At 29.3% G+C, this 20,117-nt stretch overlaps 2 protein-coding genes across 2 annotated transcripts in view; both read left to right on the top strand.

The window, feature by feature from the left end:
- Window positions 1-3,506, top strand: part of LOC108781032 (uncharacterized) — an 18,542-nt gene extending 15,036 nt beyond the window's left edge. The window contains exons 5-10 of the mRNA XM_018548895.1: window positions 1,319-1,432; window positions 1,564-1,768; window positions 1,874-2,383; window positions 2,796-2,954; window positions 3,049-3,287; window positions 3,366-3,506. Of these exons, the coding sequence (XP_018404397.1) occupies window positions 1,319-1,432; window positions 1,564-1,768; window positions 1,874-2,383; window positions 2,796-2,954; window positions 3,049-3,287; window positions 3,366-3,506 (1,368 nt within the window). The remainder of the gene's footprint in view (window positions 1-1,318; window positions 1,433-1,563; window positions 1,769-1,873; window positions 2,384-2,795; window positions 2,955-3,048; window positions 3,288-3,365) is intronic.
- Window positions 3,507-7,353: 3,847 nt separating this feature from the next.
- Window positions 7,354-17,274, top strand: LOC108781031 (uncharacterized). Its single transcript, XM_018548894.1, has 10 exons — window positions 7,354-7,362; window positions 7,452-7,595; window positions 7,729-7,936; window positions 8,030-8,538; window positions 15,058-15,186; window positions 15,316-15,520; window positions 15,624-16,129; window positions 16,535-16,703; window positions 16,802-17,040; window positions 17,122-17,274. Exons 1-10 carry the CDS (start codon window positions 7,354-7,356, stop codon window positions 17,272-17,274), a joined length of 2,271 nt encoding a protein of 756 aa, XP_018404396.1.
- Window positions 17,275-20,117: the final 2,843 nt, after the last annotated feature.

Below are 20,117 nucleotides of genomic sequence, written 5' to 3'. Positions count from 1 at the left end.
TGGGTCGAATTTTTCGATATAAACGTTGAATAAAAAAATAAGCTAAATATTGTTTATCAAAATGGTAGAATTAATGTGGCGATCGAAAACAATAATGAAATTCTAAAGGTTTTCAAATTTCAGGGAAATTTTGTATTAGTAGGAATTAGAGGAGTTGTTGATTTCAAAACAAGTTTCATAGAAACATAATTCATAATATTTAAAAAGACCATAATGGACCATCGCGCGCGTAGCGCGCGCAAGGAATGTGCTAGTATTTCTTAAAAAACAGACAAGGTACATACATCAATATAGACTAGAGCGATCATTATTTTATTTTAATTTATTTATTATGTATGCTAGATGACTTTTAATAAATTATATTTTGTTATATATTGTTATTATTTATCATCACTGAAGAAGACTTTGCAAGTCATAACGTTTGAAAATGATATTACTGTACGTATAGTCATTAAAATGAGATTTTATCTATATTATATAAATGAACTTTAATTGCTCGTTTATAATAAGCCTTGATATTAACTATATTGTTTTACAATCACACGAGCCTAAACTTCTTACAATATTTATTATAATCTTTTATACAGTGAAAGAAAATTTTCGGATTCATTGAATTAGCGATTACTAATAAGAGTTAAAATCATGTCTATTTTAATAGGATTAAATTTGAGTTAATGAATATTGGCATGAAATAAATCACAACAAATTATTAATAATCATTTAAATAATTCCGAGAAATATAAAAAATCGTACAACTCTTACATTTGTAAAAAAAAATCTATTCTTAACATTTTATATTTGTTAATTAAAATAGTAAAAAAAGAAATGAGAAAGTATTATATATTTTTATTTTTCAGCGAAATAAGAATTTTAAAATTACAAATGGCAAGATAGTTAACACAGATCGAATTAATAGCATAAACTAAGTCTAAACAATTTAGAAAATTAATAATGATACGGGGAATATAAAAATAAATCTCAAAAGAGAAATAAAAACATTGTCATGTAACATCAACTACACACACACACACACACACACACGCAGTTTGATTAGAAGGACATCTCCAAATAATATTCGTTTAACATTCAGCCATAACGCTATATCGCAAAGATACAGAAATAAATAATAGATTTAATAACTGTCATTGCGACATAAGAAAAGCATATATACTTGTGATAAAAGTACTGTCAATATTACTATTAATTTAAAAAATTAATAGCGATATGGTGTCTAAGGTAACAGATAAATGCATAATACAATCCATCATATTAGTAAAAACATAAGAACTTATTAACAACATTATTGTGCACCTTTTAGGAATCCAACAAAAAAGTGGACGTATTGTGTGGAGAAGAAGAATTACTTCACAACGTAAATATTGGAAATACGATTTTGAGCGCATTTAAATCTAAGCCGGAGTTTATCGGTCAGGTAACAATAAAGTCCTACTCTTATATCGTAACGTTAAGTATTTTCATAAATAATAAAAAGATTAATATTTTATTGACAAGAGACATTAATATAAATGTATAAAAATATTATGCGACTGATACGTATTGAAGATAGATGCAGTTACGGAAGAACAAACCACATACCAGCAGATGAGGGAAAACAGCGTGAAATGTGCATTGTGGTTACAACAATTACAATGTAAAAATACCATAATAACAATATGCACACGTCATAAAACGCTCGAATATATACCATTTTTAGCGAGTTTATATGTCGGTGCTACTGTCAATACGTGGAATGAAAAGTACATGGACGGTACGTTGATATTTTTCTAAAATTCAGTATAACTTATTTTAACATTCATATACATAAACATATCTATGTACTTTTTACACGTACTAAATAAAATTTTTTTTTTAGATAGAATACGTATTATGTACTTTCTGACGGAGTATGTACCAAGTATTATCTTTATCGATAGTGAAAATTACAACCAATTTAAGTCAGTTATTAATTTTGTAAATTTTGATAAAAGAACCATAAAACCTCCAAAAATCATAACTTTTGGTAAAATTAAAGGCGTTGATTCTCTGGAATCAATTCTGAACGACGTTTACGATAAGATCAAAATCGATGAATTTTCCTGCGTGAAAATGAGACCAATGGATACTGTAGCGATAACGTTTTCTCCCAGTGCAACAAGTTATCCTGATAGTAAAGTGTACCTTCGTTGCTTTGCATTTATATATCCATCAAACCAGGAGGTACCTGTAATGAATTCCGGTGACATTGGTCTATGGTATGGATCTTTAAATTGGAGTTATAGTGTGATCTTGACCGTTCGTAGTATAATTTCGTACGTAACAGTGGTCAAATGTCCACAATTTAGTGATGAAAATTTGTACGAAACGATAGAGAAGTACAAGGTAACATAAAAATAATCAAATCTTGCTTTGAAAATGTATGAAGTATAAAATATTTATGTGTTTTAGGTGTCGTGGATATTTCTTGAAAGTAAAATATGCACTGAAATGTTTTATACTGATATTGGTATGCATGATGTCTCTTCCTTGAAGCAATTGGTAATCGATGATTCAGATATCAATTTAATTACTACACAACAAAAACTCGAATTGAAATTTATAAACGCTTCTATCGTTCAAGTATACAGTATGTACAATTTTAAGCAATTATTAATGACAGAAATACATTATCTGAAATTAATAATCGTTGCATTTTTTAGGTATAGCAGAACCATGCATTATTGCAGCTTATCAACGGAATAATCAACGACGGTTTGGATCCAGCGGTTATGTGGCCAAAAATGTTCAATTAATGGTTCGTGATATAGAATCGAAAGAAATAGTTCGTTCAAACAAATCAGGCACGATCTGGTTCAAGTTCATATATAAGTGGTGCTCTCCTCAGACGTGCAAAATGCAAAATTGTTGCAACTATAAAGCAAAAAAAGATACTATCGGCAAGAATACATATACGTATTGTCAGTATAATAGCTTTTCTAATATGTACTATATTGGTTTACAAACATAACAAAGTTTGAAAAAATAAAATAAAATAGTATTACATGTTTTCAGATAATAACAAATGGTGTTGTACTGGAGATTATGGCTACTATGAAAAAGATGGCGAAATCTATATCATCGATAAAATAAAGGACCTTATTAAATATAGGATATACTATCTCTCATCCACAAAAATTGAGAATACGTTACTACAACATCCAGCAGTGTCAGAAGTCGTTGTACGATCTGTGCCACATAGAATTAATGGTCAACATCCTGTGGCTTATGTTAAAACAAAATTTGAAACAGAGGTTCAAAGCTGATTGTTTTTTTTTTTCTATAATGTCGAATAAACTTTTTTATCAAAATTCTATATTATTGTGTTTTAGGTAACGGAAGTGGAATTGATACAATTTGTAGCGAACAATTTGCCTGATATCTACAAACTGCGTGGAGGCGTGCACTTCAAGAGACGTATGCCATATCTTCCCAATGGAAAAATCGATCGAATGTTAGTTGCCAGCATATAGTAACTCTATTGAGTAACTTAACATTACAACAATATTATAATATATTTTTTATCTTTTAATTAGTGAGAATATTTCACACAGTGGACGATTTTATAAAGTATTAAAAAATCATCAGATATCGTTTTAATAGTAATAATAATAATAATAATAGTGTAATAAATTTTTTCAATTTATTTCTGTATATATGTATATTTTTATAACCAAAATAGAGGTTGTATAACTATATTACATATGTATATTTGTAACTTAAATTGAAATTAGCAATTTATTACAATAAATTTAATTCAAAAATATAATAATCAATAATTGTAATTTTGAACAGCTATTCAACTCTCTAAAGTATTTCATAAGTATATATGTTTTTTTTTTACTAATCATTATTAAATTTTACTCATAAATTATAATGCTCTGACATTTAAAAAAATTTGACTGAAAATTGGATATAGAATCTACCACTTAAAAAAAAATTTTAGAATACAATAATATTAGAATAAAGTTAATGATTAATAAATGCTTAATACAGAAGTAATGAAACTTTTTCCAATAAACATATTTGTATGTGATATTTTACAATGAGGCGAATTGTTAATGATATTTATCAATTTGTAACGTTCCATGGTACTAATATTTAATGTTAAATAATCAATTTTTCAATTTTGTAAGAAATATATCAATAATAAAAAATATTTAATACAAACGTAATTATTAAACTGTTTTGTGTAACCTAAAAAGCAACAAGCATTTTTAAAAGATATTCCATTGGTACTGTACACAAACAATCATCAACGAATATCTCTTAATTTATATATTATGTAACTAAATGTGAAACTAGAAAATAAGAAATTTATTATGTTGCGAATTTTTCCTTTTATAAATTTATTCTAATAGAATTACATTAAATTAAATGTTCTAGGATATTTACATAAAATCTTTTTAATACTCTAAATCATAGTATTATAACGGATGTTGTGACAAATGTTACCATTATTCTATATTATGCGAATGATTGACTTATTAAAAATTCGTATAAAATTGATAAATCGGTCGAGACAAAAATGCAGTTTATGTGTATATATGTTATAAATAATAAAAAAAACTAAATCAAGTAAAAATTAATTTCAAATTTTTTTTCAGTGAGAAGAAATAAATTACTATATGAATATTTGCTTAGCAGTAGTTTTAAACCACACACAATATATGTATACCAATTGTGGTGGATAATAAAAGTTCTAAATTATTTCATTCAATTTTATGTTTAATTTTGGCTATACATGGTAGATAAGATAATTGTTCGATACGTTCTAAAATACATTACGTAACTGTAAATCTTGATTTTATAAAGTATAAAATTTAAAACAGTTATGATATGAAAAACAAAGAGAGAATCTGGAGAACATGATAGTGTCTTAGCGTTAAATCAGCGTTATGGCCCGAGAATATTACCGTGCACCTCTTTACGCTATAATATACATACATAACATATACAGGATGTCACAATTGTAGCTAAAATTTTAACAACATATTTCTGATTTATTAATAACAAAGATCCCAATACCAAAATTGTGTGCCGACACTATAATATTTTTTAAATTAATGGCGGTTAAAGTTAACTAATCACCTAGCTGACATTCAGCGTCTCTGTGAAGTTAGCACCTCAACTTTAAAAATCGGAAATTTTAATAACAGTACTGCTTGCACCCGCAATAGTTCTAGAGTTCCTGATAGGTTTCATCAATAGTACTGTTGATTTAGGCCAAAAATTTTAAAAAATAAAAATATGCGGTGCTAACTTCGCGTGGCACCGCAAGATTTGAAAAAGCCGATTTTTATGACGGAATCTCACAGTACTCGAAGAGTACTACAGTTCCTGATCGATTATAACAATAGTACTAGCCATTAAATATTTTTAAATAAATTTTTAAAAAAAGAGCACGCACCTCAACTTTCAAAAAAATTATTTTTTTACGCTATTTTCTAGTACTCGAAGATTACTATACAGTTCCTGATCGGTTTTAGTGACACTATTACTACCCACCTTTTTAATATGTTTAAACAATTTTTCGATCCGCGCGCTGGCACCACACATCAAGAGTAAAGTGCCTCCAAACAGTCAGTACTGGCCGACTTTTCGACTTTTTCCGACAGTACTACAATAGTTCCGAAGAAATATGCAGGTTTCGACGCGAGTACTGGCTGTTTAGAGGCATTATACTCTTGTCGTGCGGTGCCAGCGGAAAAATTAAAAAATTACTTAAACGTATTAAACGAGGAGTACTCGGGTCGACACCTTTTTACTCTTGACGTGCGGTGCCAGCGCGCGGATCGAAAAATTGTTTAAACATATTAAAAAGGTGGGTAGTGTCACTAAAACCGATCAGGAACTGTAGTACTCTTCGAGTACTACAAAATGACGCAAAAAAATTATTTTTTTGAAAGTTGAGGTGCGAGCTCTTTTTTTAAAAATTTATTTAAAAATATTTAATGGCCAGTACTATTGTTATAATCGATCAGGAACTGTAGTACTCTTCGAGTACTGTGTGATTCCGTTATAAAAATCGGCTTTTTCAAATCTTGCGGTGCCACGCGAAGTTAGCACCGAATATTTTTATTTTTTAAAATTTTTGGCCTAAATCAACAGTACTATTGATGAAACCTATCAGGAACTCTAGAACTATTGCGGGTGCAAGCAGTACTGTTATTAAAATTTCCGATTTTTAAAGTTGAGGTGCTAACTTCACAGAGACACATTTAATATTCTGCTTGTGTGATGTGCTATACTTGAGCGCGTGAAATGTCAGCTATGTATATATATCGTACATTATACTCGTAAATGTATATACAAATACACATCATCTGTATATGCGATGATATGTTCCTATACTAAATTAATATTAAGTACTAGTATCTATTATATATTATTTCATTAGTAATGTTATCTTTTATTATATTTTACATGTTGTAAAAATATTTTTTTTATTTAAGAAGCGCATTTTATTTTTTGTCTCGATCGCCGAACTAATCGTTTTCGGCTCTTTTTCATCTCGCGAACAATAAAGTATCGATACAAAACAAATAGTTGTCGCCGATGTAAATTTTCTCTAAAATCTATTAATTGCAAGATCGATCCTGTTGTATTAAGATGATATATGATCGTTTAGTATGTACGTTTTGGAAGCAAAATTTATTTCACCATATTATTGAGAAGAAAATAAATCAAAATATAATTAATAGACACAATAATAAACACCTGGTAAAGAAATAAGTAAACAATAAAGGCATACAAGAGAAAAGTTTAGAATGAAAGTTTAGGGCTTAAGACGAAAAAAATTATTATATTTGCTGCAGATCTCAATATTGGAGCGAAAGAGACTGACCAGAGATATCAGTTAAATTTAATATGATCTCAGTAAAAAAATTCTTTTTTAATTATTTCTGATGCGTGTACGTGTGTTGTGTGTATGTGTGCGCGTGTGTATGTGTTCTTATCCAGATACTTTGACTGAAACTAAACTCTTACCGAAAGGTTACTTATAGATTGAAATCATAAACAAATATTGTATTCGTTAATACAATTCAAAACTTAGTCACGTAGCATTCGTCGTCAGAATGTAAAGTGCTGTTTTAACATCTGCTTTCAGCAAGAACATCAACGTTATCACCAACGCGAAGAAATTTATCCTTGATTATCGATATGCAATCTACAGTATTCAATGAAAAGAAACATAAAAAAAAGTTTAAAAAAAAAGTTAAAAAACAGTATAAAGAGGTAATAAATATAATAAAATACATATAAAAAATATAAAAAGGAATATATAATATATATATATATATATACATACATATAAAAATGTGGTGTGTAAGATCTATTTCATCACATTTGTAAACGTATATACCATATAATATGATAGAAGCGTTATTTTAACATTACAGTATATATCTGTTTAGCATGTCATATCAGATGTTCCACCCAATTTACTTATTCAAAATGTACAAGCACAATTAATTGGCGAAGAAGAGCCGATTATGCAAGAAAACGTTGGAGATTTAATTTTAAATGCATTCAAGTCTGACCCGAATTTTATCGGACAGGTAACGTATTCAAATAATAAAAATTACTTTATGCTACGTGGATAAACAGCAGAAATATTTGTCAATATAAGAAACGTGATAATAAAATATACTAGATGAATGCAACATTAATAAGTAATAATACGACTCGCAGGTGAATGCAGAGACAGAAGAGCAACTTACATTTCAACAGATGAGAGAGAATAGTGTGAAGTGCGCATTATGGCTAAAGAAAGAAGGTATAAAAAAAGGCGATGTAGTAGCAATATGTACACGCAATTCATCAGCCGTTTATGCACCGTTTCTAGCGAGTATATATATCGGTGCTATTGTAAATCCGTGGGAGGAAAAACATTTCGAAGGTAAATTTATCATTTTTCGAAATTTAGCAATAATTTCTTTTCATGCCAATGCCTATTTATTTGAATGTCGTCTAATTACTAAAATGTTTCTAGAAGTTTTACAAGTTATGTACTTGTTGTTAAAATATGAACCAGATCTAATTTTTGTCGATCATGACCACTTTAGTGAGCTCATCTCAGCCACAGCGATTTTAAAAAAAATTAAAAAAGTAATTAAAGTAATAACCATTGGTAAAGTTGAATCTTCAGTCTTCATATTTAACTCCCTGGAAGTTATACTGAATTATGACTTTGATAAGACTGAAATTGACATGTTTTCCTGCGCGAAAAATGATATAAGGGATATCGCAGTTAGAACATTTTGTTCTTCTGCAACGGATTACGGTAAAGATGGCGTAGAAATTCCTTACATATCGTTCGTATCCCCGTCAAACAGGCAGACACCTGTTATGTCTCCCGGTAAAATTGGCCTATGGTACGGATCTTTATGTTGGACTCACGGTTCGCTTTTGACCGTTCACGCTATACTTTCACATGTAACAGCGATAAAATCTGTAGTACAAACCATGGAAAATTTTGTAAAGGTCATAAACAAGTATAAGGTAATATATGAAAATATCCGAATTGCTTTGAGAGAGAGAGAGAGAGAGAGAGAGAGAGTGTGTATTTGATGTTTCCATGCTTTAGGTTACGTGGGCATTTCTTGACATCAATACGTGCAGTAACGTCTTTCCATTTAAAACCACTTCATACTCTATGTTTGATAACTCATTATCTGTATTTAGTTTGGAAGCACTGCTATTCGATTATTGGAAGACAAATTTTCAAGCAAACTTTTTTGCCTTTATTAAATTTATTCCTATCATTCGAGTATACAGTGAGTAAATTGTTATAATTATACTTGTAATCAAAGATAATGAAATTGTAAAAATTAAAGACTACTAATTTATGAAATACGACTTGTACAATGGATATTATTTTAGGTAGACCAGAAACTGGCGTGATTATGTATCGACGAGAAACAAATGGAATGAATTATGTAAATTATGCAGTCCCAAATGTTCAAGCAGCAATTGTTAATAATAAAGAAGGAGTAACAATTCCAAACAAATCTGGCGCAATTTATTGCAAAACTCCGTATATATCTTATATCAGTGAAACGATACAACGTACGTGACACAAATATTGGCTCAATAATGCGTAATAGCTTCTTTTTAATTGATATTATAAATTATAAGTATTATAACTATCTAGAATATTATCCAAATTTAGAAATTACAAACAATCACAAACCTTTAACGAAGATATATTAATATAACGATATTGCATTTACAGCGTGGTATTATACTAATGATAAGGGTTACTATTCTCCGATTGGCATATGGCACATCATTCCTTTTGTAAGGAAAGACCGTTACATTCAATATAAAGATACTATAATCTCAAAGAAATATATAGAGTACATGTTATTACTCTATTCGACTGTAACCGAGGCCGTCGTAGTTGGTGTGAATTATCCTGTTGATGGTCAGCATCCAAGAGCTCATGTTGGGACAAAACCGGGAGTTAAGGTTTAAAGCTAAGGTTATTTTTTTTCGTAAAGTCAAAAAAATTGTTTGTTAAAAGTTCACGTTGTGGTTAGGTGACAGAAGAAGAGATAATGGAATTTATGGTAGATCGGATATCCAGTAATCTTCGACAAAGAGATATAGTTTTCATTGCATACGAATGGGTTGGTAAAGGAAAATTTGATCAAATTACTTATGAGAGATTAATGGCTGCTGAGTATTAAACTGACGAGAACTACTACTCTTATAGGGATGGCAAATAACACGTTACTTGTAATGTTGTTCTTTCTTTATCGTTGCTTTGTTATAATAAATTAGTAAATAATAATGCCGTTATAACTATTTGATATTGATAATTCTTTTATAACGGTAACATTTATCTTTTATAACGGTAAATTAGGTTAGGAGTTACTCGATCTTGTAATCACACAATTGAAAAAATTATTAGTTATTGAGAAAGGTATTACAATATTTGTAATGCGTTACTTTTTACTTGTTACTTATAGCGAGTAATGTTACTCGTTATATATTAATTACTTTTTTATTATAACTTTTTATTATTACATTTTTTTCTTTATTAGAAAAAACATATATATACGACATCATGCCACGATAATGTATGACACTATCTGTAGGATTAAAATGATTAGATTATATGTATAATGTAATATTGGAAATTTAAAATTCTATTTTGAGTTATTCTGCATCTAACAAAGGATTATGTTTTGCAATCGGATTTTATTACAGACTTAAAAATTAACAGTACTTTTTGTAAATAAGTTGAAAGACTCGATTTCCATGAAATTTTATTTAAGTGGAAGTTCTAGTCTAAAGGTTCAAAATTTATGTATTTTTTACCAATTTTTTTCATAAGGAAAGGAAAAAGAATATCAAAATAATTCCTTTTGCATTATGTTTTTTTATATTTTAACATATAAAAAATTGTTTATTTTTAGAAATGTAGAAAATTGTGACTATAGCCTTATGGGTGCAGCCCGTACAGAGTGTGCAGCCCGTACATGGCTAATTGACTCGACTGTCGACAGTTTATCTGAGATAAATAAACCAATACATTATTGAAATGTATTAAATTTGTGAGATCACGAACCTCTCATTTTATTTGAAAAATTTTTTAATTTACGGAATGGCAATCATTTGAAATTAAGTGTCAATTTACACGAACTTTTTTTTACTTTCAATCTGTTTAAAGAAATAGTTATTTTGGAAAATTTATAGCATTTTAAAGGCCATTCTACATAAGACGCAAAACGCAGATCGCAGGTCGCGAGTGAAACGTATTTCAGATTGTGATAGGTTGCAGACCGAAATATGAAGGATGCAGGACGCAGGACACAAAAGTTGAAATTCACCCAACTTCCTGCGTCCTGCATTCTACGTCCTACAACCTATTATAACTAAAATATGTTAGGTTCGTTTCTAGTCTTGCGAACTGCGTTCTATGTTGCGACTTATGTAGACGGGCCTTTAGGTTCGTGACTCTATAAAAATTATCTATTTTTCGTAGGAAAAAACTTCATGTCAATCGGATGATTGGTTGAAGTTGTACATTTTCCGTCGATTTTCAGTCTGAAAATCATAAATTCGAGAAAAACGCGTTTATAGTTTTACTTTATAACACTTTTTGTTAACTACTATATTTTGTAACTTACATTTAATTGCTTTAAAATTTTTTTGAATATTGGCAAATTTTTTTACAGGCTTTCTATACACTTTAGAGATGCAAAAAGTGTAAAAAGAAAATCTATTTTTTTGACGATTTTATAATGTAGAACTTCCCTTTAATATAATTACAATATAATAGAATTTGTAATTAATATTTTTTTAACTCCCAGTATATAATATTTACAATGTACCACGTTTTGATATTAAATGAATTTTATAATTCTATTTTTAAATCATTTTCATTTGACCTATTGGAATATGCCTTTTATAAATACAATTGTAGGGATTGATTATAACTATCGACTTATAATGCATTTAATTAATAAAAAAATTATTTAAATCTATTTGTAGAATCCAATGATCTAAACTTCATTAGTCTTAATTCGTTTATCTTATTTGTGAGGAGCTTAGACGCAAGTTGATTTGGATGCGAATCTAATTTAAGTATTATACAATATTAAATAAAAAAATTTTTAAGTATTATATATACTTTGCAGTATAGCATCAGGGTTGTTAAAGTCTCTCGTTATTAGGTCGTTACTTTTTATAATAAACAATTTGATAATATCGCAATTTTTTATGACGATAACGCTAAATGATTGAAAAAACTAAGATTGTGCTAAGGTTGGGAAAGTAACTTGTTATCATTACGCATTACTATGCTCTTGCGGTGAGAGTTTGTTGCACTCTTGGCAAGAAAACAATATTGGCGCTCTGCCTGAGAAAAATCTTTCCAACAATAATTACAACTTTATTTACATATATATATAATTACAGGTTAAAAAAATGTCATTTAATTTATGCCTTTAAACATTAATATATATATTAGAAATTATAAATATTGCTTTTTAAGTTACAATATATTTCAAAAAAGTTAAAATTTACTTTTTTTGCTTTTACTACAATGAACTCATCAATTATATTATTCAAATTAATTTATGAGAGCACTTTATGTTCAATTGATAATAAAGTAAGATTGGTTAATCTTTCTTGGTTCATCGAAAAATCCAGATAATTTTTTATTAATTTAAGTTTACTAATACTGCGTTTGCAAGATGCTACAGTCACTGGTAATGTTAAATAAATTCGTAATGCAGTTTTGATGTTTGGATAAATATCAAAATACCGCAAGCTAATAAAAATCGGCCTAGTACTGTAATTGCTAGATAGCAACATGCACAAAAGCTCGGCGCTTTACAATCGTGATTTTGGTGTTCCCACTGGGTCTAGCTCGGTGCTCTCGGTACTTTACGATTGTGATTTTGTGTGCGCCCCTGACAAGGGCCAGTTTTTCCAACCCCTTGCTACGCGCCTCTGACTATGCTCGTAAGTAACGAAATAGTGACTTTACTATTTCGTTACTTCGTTATTCGGTACTTTTAGTCTTTCAGTAAGTAACGCATAATGATGACAAGTTACATTTCAAAGTGACTTTTCCAACCTTAGGACAATCTTAACTTTTAGTCAGTTAGCATTACCGTCATAAAAAATTACAATATTATTATCAAATTGTTTATTACAAGAAGTGACCTGGTGATAAGAGAGTAATTTTTAACAACCCTAATTTTATTACATTTTAACGGTTAAGATTTTCAAATCTCGACATATAATTTCTTTAGATACAAATTAGGACGCATTCACTAATATTCGGAAAACTTTAGATTGAAATCTTTCTAAAATTTTTATATTAGAATTCGAAACTGATCTTCAAGCTATAAATATCGTATACGTCTACACTGGCATTATAATATGTAGATTTATATAGAGCAATACCTTATTACTCACACAGAGAGAGCTTAGACCTATGTTTCAGAAGCCAGTACATTTTCCTGACTTTATGCTCTAGTTGTATTCTTTTCTTCCATACGTGAAAACTTTTACGTCATTTTGCGGACTAAATACAAACCTAAATATTTTCCTGATTTATATGGAATCTCTTTATTATTTATTGTTAGTTTTATTAAGGGATACGTATTTTTATTTAAGGTAAATGTTACATAAACAGGTTTTTGCTTATTGGCCCTTTGATACATTAAATTTTAAACCAAATTTGTATTTCTGTGATATTTTGAAGATGCTATATTTTCGGGTCTTTATGTGCGATCAGAACAGTCATATCGTCAGCAAACTTGTAGATGTTGAGTTATTGATACTTGATAAGTCGGAGGTAAATAGGAAGTAACTATAGCAAGGGGCATAGTTTCTTGGCATACTTATATTTGATGGGCCTAGATTTAAATAAGTATTGTTCTTGATATTTGATTATAAAGTGTCTATTTATCAGATATAACTTTAATATTAAATTATACACAAGTTAAAGAAACAAAGTGAGCAGAATCAATTTCACTTTATCAATCAAAAATATATGCTTGACAGAATAAATCATAATTGTTAAATTAAATAATATATAATATAAATAGATATATAGTTTTTTGTGCACGGAGAAAATTTTATATTAAATTTTAATACAATTTTAAATTACATTTCACTATGTCTTGTATTTTCGGGTGGATCCTAATACAACAATATTCCGACATAATTTTTACTGTGGTAATACTAATTTTATCACATAAATAAAATAATTTTTATTAAACCAATGCTTAAGCTATGGAAAGAGTTAATTTTCACTATGGTATGCAAACAATATTTGTTAGGTATGCATTTTTTATTATCTTTACAATACTAACTTTTATTTAACAAGGTTTGATTTTGTAATAAAAAATTTTTACTATGAAAAAGTGTAAAAATCACTTTATATTATTGTTTTTAAAGAAATGGTTATAGCATTTAAACTTATAATTGCACGATGGTCCGCAGCTTCTACCACATAGTAATTTTAAATATAAAATTTTCTTCGTGTGGATACAGACAAATTACTTTCCACATTTTTAACGGAGTCATAATGCTGAAATTGCAAAAACTGCGATAGTTTTACTGATAAATAATCAATAAAATAAATAAATCAGAAACATTTTTTTTATGAATAATCTTTTGTACATCTCTGATTTCTTAAATTCGAATGATATAGAGAGATAGTATTTTTATATACAAGTTATATATAGTTATAACCATTTTAGTTATAATCATTTAGTTATAAACATATTAGTTATAACCATTTTAATGTCAAATTGAGATATAAATTTTAATTTTTTAAATTGCATTCTGGTTGTAGTTGTTACGAAAAAAACTTTGTACGTAAATTAAATTGATATCCGCTCAAATAAATTTCAAATTAAACTTAACTAGTTGTTAATAACTAGTATAGCTCAATTAGTTTTTGACCTGGGAGGTAGATTAAGTTTAATTTGTACGTAAAGATGATAAATAGTATATATTGGATGGTTAAGTGATTATTATTGAAATACTATAATACCTACAACTTCATAAAGGATAAATTCGTATTTAAGATAATATTTTTTAAACTACAAGTGGTAGAACGTATTAAATTAATAACATAAGTCAAGTTTAAACATTTTAGAAAATAAATCGACCACTGAAACTATAACAACAGAAAATATAAAAATAAAATTCAAAATAGAAATAAAAATATTGTCATATAACATCAACTACAAGCGGCTTGATTAAAAGGACATTTTAAAACAAAACAAATTCGTTTAACTTTTAACCATAACGTTATTATATCACAAAAAACATATAGAAATAAATATTAGTATAAGAATTTAAATTCAGTGCCTGTGACACAAGAAGAGCTACTCAACATTCATGTGATAAAAGTGTTGTCGGTATTATTATTAATTTACAGAATTAAAAGCGATATGGCGTCTAAAGTAAACAGATAAATACATAATACAATCCATCATGTTAGTAAAAACATAAATCTTATTAACAACTTTATTGTGCATCTTTTAGAAGTCCAACAATAAATTGGGAATCGTGCTTCCCCGCATATTGAGCGGGAAAGAAGAATTACTTCACAACGTAAATATTGGAAACATGATTTTGAGCGCATTTAAATCTAAGCCGGAGTTTATCGGTCAGGTAACAATAAAGCCCTACTCTTATATCGTAACGTTAAGTATTTCCATAAATAATATAAAGATTAACATCTTATTGAAAAGACATTAATATAAATGTATAAAAATATTATGCGACTGATACGTATTGAAGATAGATGCAGTTACGGAAGAACAAACCACATACCAGCAGATGCGGGAGAACAGTGTTAAATGTGCATTATGGTTAAGGCAATTGCGCTGTAAAACGAGCACAATAGTAATATGCACACGTCATAAAATGCTCGAATATATACCATTTCTAGCAAGCTTATATATTGGTGCTATTGTTAAGACGTGGGATAAAAAGTACATGAATGGTACATCGATCTTTTTCTAAAATTCAGTATAATTTATTTTAACATTTACACACACACACACATATATCTGTGTACCTTTTACTTACCGAATAAATCTTTTTAGATATTATACGGATCATGTATTTTCTAATAGAACATGAACCAGATATAATCTTTATCGATAGTGATAATATGAAGCACCTTAAATTAGCTATTGAACTCTTAAATTTCGAAAAAAGAATCATAACTGATCTGAAAATTATAACTTTTGGTAGAACTGAAGATGTCGATTCTTTCGAATCAATTATGGACAACGTGTACGATAAGAACAAAATCGACAAATTTTCCTGCGTTAAGTTGAAACCAATGGATATCGTAGCCATAATGTTTTCTCCCAGTGCAACAAATTATCCTGATAGTAAAGTGTATATTCGTTGTTTTGCATTTACATATCCATCAAACCAGGAGGTACCTGTAATGAATTCCGGTGACATTGGTCTATGGTATGGATCTTTAAATTGGAGTTATAGTGTGATCTTGACCGTTCGTAGTATAATTTCGTACGTAACAGTGGTCAAATGTTCGCAATTCAGCGATGAAAATTTGTACAAAACGATAGAGAAGTACAAGGTGACATAAAAATAATCAAATCTTGCTTCGAAAATGTATAAAATATAAAATATTTATGTGTTTTAGGTGTCGTGGGTATTTCTTGAAAGTAAAATGTGCACTAAAATGTTCTATACTGATATTCGTATGTACAATATCTCTTCTTTAAAGCAATTGATAATCGATGACTCAGGCATCAATTGCAGTGATACTCAAGAAAAACTCAACGAGAAATTTATAAATGTTTCTATCGTTCAAGTATACAGTATGTACAATTTTAACCAATTGTTAATGGTATAGGAATGCATTATCTGAAATTAATAATCGTAGCATTTTCAAGGTATAGCAGAATCATGCATAATTGCTGCTTTTCAACGAAATAATCAACTGCCCGGATCTAGCGGTTATGTGGCTAAAAATGTTCAGTTATTGTTTTATGATATGAAATCGGAAGAAATAATTAATTCGTGCAAAACAGGCACGATCTGGTACAAATTTTTATTCAAATGGTGCTCTCCTAAGACGTGCAAATTGCAAAATTGTTACAACTTTCAAGCAAAAGAAAATAGCATCGGCAAGGAGACAAAAACATTTTGTCAGTATAAGAATTTTTCTAATATGTATTATACTGGAGTGGTTTACAATGTCACCAAACTTAACAAAATAAAATAAAATAATATTACATGTTTTCAGTTAGTCAAATATGGCGCTGCACCGGAGATTATGGTTATTATGAAAGAAGTGGCGAAATCTACATCATCGATAAAATAAAGGACCTTATTAAATATAAAATATTCTATCTCTCACCCACAAGAATTGAGAATACTTTACTACAACATCCAGCAGTGTCAGAAGTTGTTGTACGATCTGTGCCACATAGTAATAATGGTCAACATCCTGTGGCTTATGTTAAAAAAAAATTTGAAACGCAGGTTTAAAACTGATTGTTTTTTTTTTTTCTATAATTGTCGAATAAACTTTTTTTATCAAAATTCTACATTATTGTGTTCTAGGTAACGGCAGTGGAATTGATAGAATTTGTTGCAAACAATTTGCCTGATATCTACAAATTGCGTGGAGGCCTGCACTTCAGGAGACGTATGCCATATCTGCCCAATGGAAAAATCGATCGAATGCAAATTGAGCAAATTGACAGCATGTCGTAACTGCTTATCGAGTGACTTAATGTTACAGCAATATATTACATTTTCTACCTTTTAATTAGTAAGAATATTGAAGTGAACAATTTTACAAAGTATCTAAAAAGTATCATCATCAAATATTATTTTTATGTTAGACTGTCAATGACCAAAATGAGTTGACTTTCTCCTTATCTAAAAATCATTAGTTTTCAATTTATTTCTGTAAATATGTATAATTTTATAAATGAAATGATGTATACTTAATTAATTGAAATTGGAAACCTTTTGAAACAAATTAAATTAAAAAATAACTAATAATCGTATTTTTGAATAGTATTATGTAACTATCTAAAATTAATTTCGTAAAAAATGTTCTTGTTTACGTATCACTATTAACTCTTGAATACTGCGGAAAATGAAATTTATATAAAGAATCTGTTATTAGAAAAAATAATTTTGCAGGATAAAGTTCAATAAACAGTACAAAAATAATTTTTAATTCTCTAATAAGCATGTTCGAATGTGATATTCTGTGAGGACGCAATAATTTTGTTATGACGTAAATTTTACGATAAAGCGATGATAATAATATTAATTAGCTTGTAAGATTCCATGAGATTGATGTATTTAATTGTAAATAATGAACTTTATGTTTTGTGTAAAGAAATACATTAATACATATATAATAAAACATTTTATACCTCAAATATAATTACTGAACTGTTTTATATAACTTGAAAAAAGATAAACGTTTTTAAAAGATTTTATTAGTACCGTATACGAATAATCAGCAACGAATATCATCCAATTCATATTGTGCAATTGAATTCGGAACTGTATATGAGATAAAAAATTCATTGCGCGTCGCGCTATTCTAATCAAATTTTAATTAGGAATTTTGATTATTACATCGTTTATAAAAAATAGATGGAGGGAGAATCGCGAAAATATATCAGCAACAAATCTTTTCACTTCGACGGATGTAAGAGGATCGCGGATATTCGCGCAATGTCACTACAGTAAGACTATTAATAGCAATCTATCGTCGATCGTAACGTTTCACATTTGCGCGAGTTAAATGCAAATAAAAGATGAAAGACATAGATCAGACGAACGTGCGCGCGCGCGAAAGTAATCACCTCCAATAAATTGCATTCCTCGGCGTATATGTCTGAAAAACGTCGTAAAAATAACATCGCATCAATCTGCGCTGAATTATATATAATTTAAACTTACGAAGTTTTCAGACGCTCTCATCAAAATAATAAGAGATATAAATACAAAACAGAGTTTCTTTGTATTAAAAAAAATATTGATAACTAAATATAATCTCTTTGATTGTGATGACTTTCTATCAATGTGTAGAAGCTGGCAATATTCCTTCTGTACATATTATTTCGAATATCATTTTTTTATACGAGCCACACACTGCAATTTATTCAATCTATATGGATACTGCTTACGTCGATATCAAGGAAATAAGTCAGCGGATCAGACTTGTCGTCCATTTATAACGGATGTACGTCCATTGAAACGCTTTACATAGATTCGAGTCGAAATTTCGGCTGCCTCCGGGAAAGTTAAATGCTATCTCGAAGTGACGGCCAGTAATGGAGGCGAATTACAATTTTCTTGTGCCTCGAGATTTCATTGAATATGAAACTCACCCTCCGGCTATTCGAACGATAGCCCTCCCGCACGAGATCGGAGGTATGTAAAATAGGAGTCATATACGGGGTGTTCCGATTCTTTTTCTAAATATAAAAAAATCTTTAAATACGATTTACGATTAGTCTTATTCGTCTTTTAAATTATTCCATAATAACGAAAAAAATATCTTTTTTGAAATATTTTATTAAAATTTTACACATAAAATCTTTTAATTAAAATATAAAATTTTTAACATACTTTATAAGTTCTTGGTATTTAATTATAATTCAGATATGGATCTTTAATCAAGATTTAATACAGAGTCTTTGTGTCTAGTTAAAATATTTTTTAAGTGTGTGTGTTGATCAAACAGTCGTACATATATTAAATAAATTTGAAAGTGGATAAAAAGTGACGCATGTTATATATAATTTTTTAATCTATTTTAAAATTTATAATGTATACATAATTTTAGATGAATACATTCTTTGTATTCATCTAAAATTAACTGAAAGATAAACTTTTATTACTTCTTTGCATTATTGAGTTTATTTTTCCAAAGTCCTTTTTAATCTTCATTTATTAAAGACTCTTTACACTTTAAAAGACTCGTTCAACCGTAATATCTGTATTCACAGTACACAATCGATTGAAATCACTGTAAAAATTCGAAATACATCATATTAAAGAAGTATTGATTTCACATCAACCACTGAATCAATGAAGCTAGTAACGTCTTTGCGACACTTCGTATATAAACAACATGCATTTCACACAAATCGGCGATAACAGTCACGTCCCTTATAAGTCGATGTCGCGACACCGAACCCATTCGATCGTCGCAAACTTGTACTATAATGCGACTTGTAAAACGCATGAGAGAAGGTGATGTCGTTTAAAGTTTAAACGCGCCATTGCAAGTTCACGCGAGCGGATTCAGCAAGCTTGTCACCAAGTTCTAGCTCGATCCGATGTGCTCGCAACGGATTTACACTCTGTCTGCAATTCGTTCGCGTGCGTCTAAAAACACAACAGCCGGCTCTGTTCTGTCTGTCGGTTCTAGGCTGGATTGATACGTTGGAGGAGACGATGGCGACGGTCACAAAGCCAGACGAGAGCTTTGGTGTTAACGGCTAACGCGCGAGTTTCACGCGAAAACGAAGTAAACTTTCGCGACCAGCCGACCGGTCATAAATATTCCTGGACAAGATTGCAGC

Source organism: Cyphomyrmex costatus, unplaced genomic scaffold (genome assembly GCF_001594065.2).
Source record: "Cyphomyrmex costatus isolate MS0001 unplaced genomic scaffold, Ccosl1.0 scaffold754, whole genome shotgun sequence".
Classification (NCBI taxonomy): domain Eukaryota; kingdom Metazoa; phylum Arthropoda; class Insecta; order Hymenoptera; family Formicidae; genus Cyphomyrmex; species Cyphomyrmex costatus.
Note: the sequence above shows the minus strand (reverse complement) of the source record. Positions and strands in the feature narration are given on the sequence as shown.

What these genes read in the sequence shown, in the direction of transcription:
- LOC108781031 (XM_018548894.1), top strand. An exon ending in AGCCGGAGTTTATCGGTCAG is followed by an intron (nt 15,187 to 15,315) that starts GTAACAATAAAG and finishes TACGTATTGAAG; the next exon opens with ATAGATGCAGTTACGGAAGA. An exon ending in AAAAAAAATTTGAAACGCAG is followed by an intron (nt 17,041 to 17,121) that starts GTTTAAAACTGA and finishes ATTGTGTTCTAG; the next exon opens with GTAACGGCAGTGGAATTGAT.